At 48.2% G+C, this 3,210-nt stretch overlaps 1 protein-coding gene across 1 annotated transcript in view; it reads left to right on the top strand.

The window, feature by feature from the left end:
* Positions 1-3,210, top strand: part of LOC103372617 (piezo-type mechanosensitive ion channel component 2-like) — a 29,625-nt gene that overhangs the window by 10,307 nt on the left and 16,108 nt on the right. The window contains exons 16-19 of the mRNA XM_008302301.1: positions 163-251; positions 337-396; positions 482-597; positions 1,168-1,288. Coding sequence (XP_008300523.1) covers positions 163-251; positions 337-396; positions 482-597; positions 1,168-1,288 — 386 coding nt within the window. The remainder of the gene's footprint in view (positions 1-162; positions 252-336; positions 397-481; positions 598-1,167; positions 1,289-3,210) is intronic.

The following is a 3,210-nucleotide window of genomic DNA, read 5'->3' as shown; positions in this document are numbered from 1 at the left end:
CACCTGCAGCCCAACATTAAACACAAAACTAGAAAAAAATACACAGAAAATGACAGAAGTGAGTAAAAAGATGAGACAAAATGACACAAAGGGACAGAGCGAGGCGCCGACGGGCAGCGCAGGACGAGGCCTCATGCTGTTTCTTCCTCCTGGTGTTTGCAGGATGGAGAGGATCAAATCACGACAGCAGAAGTTCCGCAAAGGAAAAGAGAAAATGCTGAGCGTGACCCAGGACAGCGTCCACACCGACGGTCTGTGAACACGCCTGTTGCCATGGTAACTCAGCGGCACACACGGCTGCACACAGAGTGAACTTATGCGTGTTTCCGTGTTCAGGTCAGGAGAGCAGGAAGCGGCAGAAGGAGTGGTGGAGGCCCTGGGTGAACCACGCCTCCAGTGAGTCACGTGACCTGTGATGTCATGGCGCCCACCTGTCAGGTGAAGCAGTTCAGTGCTCAGGTGTGTGTGTGTGTGTCTGCAGTGGTGCGCAGCGGCGATTACTACCTGTTCGAGACGGATAGCGAGGAGGAAGAGGACGAGAAGAGGGAGGAGGAGGAGGAGAAGGAGCAGGAGCTTCCGGAGAAGTCGGCGTTCCAGGTGAGTGGTGACCTGGACGCGCTGATGGCCGCCAGGTGCTGTGAGTCCGGACCGAACAGACTCTGAGTCCAGATTCAACCAAACTAATTTCTTTTAACAAACATCCAAAATGACTCAATTTATCAGCCCGACACCGTGACGACACCAGAACCAGCAGGTTGGACCTTTAACCAACAGTCCTCTAGCGTGTCACGTGTGACCCGTGGTTCTGACAAAACCAAATCACTTTATTGTACAGGTCTCAGCTGGTCCTGTAGAACCAGAACCTTCCCCCTCCCGGTTCTGACCCTGTAGAACCAGAACCTTCCCCGTCCCAGTTCTGACCCTGTAGAACCAGAACCTTCCCCGTCCCAGTTCTGACCCTGTAGAACCAGAACCTTCCTCCTCCCGGTTCTGATCCCGTAGGACCAGAACCTTCCTCTTCCCGGTTCTGACCCTGGAGAACCAGAACCTTACCCCTTCTGGTTCTGACCCTGTAGAACCAAAACCTTCCCCCTCCCGGGTCTGACCCTGTAGAACCAGAATCTTCCTCCTGGATCTGCTCAGGCGTGTGTTTCTGCTTCCTGTCAGTTCGTCTATCACGCCTGGATCACCGACTCCAGAACGGCCATGAGAGCTCACAGCAACCAGAAGAAGCTGCTGAAGAAGAACTCGTCTGAACGAAAGAGCAGGACGGACGACAAGAGGGCAGGTGAGGAGGACTGGTTTAGACTGGTTTTAGATGAGATCAGACTGGTTTTACACTAGATCAGACTGGTTTTAGATGAGATCAGACTGGTTTCAGACTAGATCAGACTGGTTTTAGACTGGATCAGACTGGTGTTAGACTAGATCAGACTGGTTTTAGACTGGATCAGACTGGTTTTAGACTNACTGATCTTCTGGATCCTTTTCCATCTTTGTCCAGTCTCTCAGTCAGATGTTTCTCCTCCTCTGTTCAGGTCTTCTCCATGTGGAGCCATGATGCAGACATAGATAGACACAGTCCAGAGGTCCAGAACTGAGAAGGTTCTGCTGCTCTCAGCTCGTTGTAGAACCATGTTCATGCAGGTGGACTGGTGGGAACCACAGCTGGACTCACTGTGGTTCTTTGAGGTTCTACTTTGGAGCCTGAATTTAATTCTGTTAGTTTTTAATTTGACATCAGAGGAAATAATCTGCAGTTCAGCTTGAAAGTAATCTGATTACTGTGAGATGCATAGCTTAAATTCATGGGGTGGACTTGTGGATTTTATTTATGTAAGAACAACAGACATGTAAGTTCAGCCCTCTTCTTCTTCTTAACAGAAAAGTGTGAATGTTGTCTGTTGTTGTGTGACACTCATGGATCTGAGTTAGTAGAACTGTTCCTGAAGCTCAAGAACCTGAAGCAGCAGTTTGTTGTGCGTAACAGTGACGGAGAGGCGGAGCAGCAGCCGGCCGGGTCCTGCTGCCTGCTGCCCCCATCCCACAGCCTCGCTCTGGGGCTGGACCAACAGGAAGCATGTCCCTGCGGACCTCCACCTCCAGCACGAACCCAGGAGCTGACTGCCAGCGAGCTGCTGAGGAACAGGTGAGGTCACGTGACCGGAGAGGCCCCGCCCACCGACCACCCACCTGTGTCTCACTTTTGTCATTTTCTATCTCGTTAGTGTTGTTTTGTCTCATTTTTGTAAGTTGAACTTGTTTCCTGTCTCGTTTTTACTGCGTTGTGTCGGGTTTTTGTCTCACCCTTCTCTCTGTGTTGCAGGACTTTCTATGTCGACGAGTTGGAGGCATCAGACCGTTTCTATAGCAACCAGCCCCAGCTACTCCAGCTGTGCTACGCCCTCTACAGCATCCTCGCCGCCAGGTGAGCCGTCTTCTGTCAGGATGACATAAATCAGATAAACACAGAAACATTTCTTTGATTATGTATTTTACTAAAATGTAAAAACCTGGAAACGACATGTCCAACATGTTTCCAACACTAAAACTAATGTCTCCTGGTCCTGCAGATGTTGAGCTATCTCCATGTCTCCAGACTTTTCCTCTCTGCTCTGCTCATCAGCTGTAGAAAGATGTTCCACCATCAGATGTAGAAAGATGTTCCANGATCAGACTGGATCAGACTGGTTTTAGACTGGTTTTGGGCTGACTTTAGATTTTTGGGCAGGTTTTAGATTAGTTTTGGGATGCTTTTGAAATGGTTTTGGATGAGTTTTGAACCAATGTTGAATAAGAATTAGACTGGCTTTGGACTAGTTTTAGATGAATTTAGAACTCTGGGCTTGTTTGGAACCAGTTTTAGACTAGTTTGGGTTAGATTTGGACTAGTTTTAGACCACTTTAGGACTAGTGTTGAACAAGTTTTGTCCGTTTTTAGACTAGTGTTGGACTAGTTTTATACGAGTTTGGACTAGTGTTGGACTAGTTTTATACGAGTTTTGGACTAGTGTTGGACTAGTTTTGGACCAGTTTTGGACTAGTGTTGGACTGGTTTTATACGAGTGTTGGACTGGTTTTGGACCACTTTTGGTCTAGTGTTGGACTAGTTTTATATGAGTGTTGGACCAGTTTTGTACCACTTTTGGTCTAGTGTTGGACTAGTTTTGGACCACTTTTGGTCTAGTGTTGGACTAGTTTTATATGAGT

The sequence above is a fragment of the Stegastes partitus genome, unplaced genomic scaffold (genome assembly GCF_000690725.1).
Source record: "Stegastes partitus isolate 25-593 unplaced genomic scaffold, Stegastes_partitus-1.0.2 Scaffold1790, whole genome shotgun sequence".
NCBI classification, from domain to species: Eukaryota; Metazoa; Chordata; class Actinopteri; family Pomacentridae; genus Stegastes; species Stegastes partitus.
The sequence above is the reverse complement of the archived record's forward strand: the minus strand, read 5'-3'. Positions and strand labels throughout refer to the sequence as shown.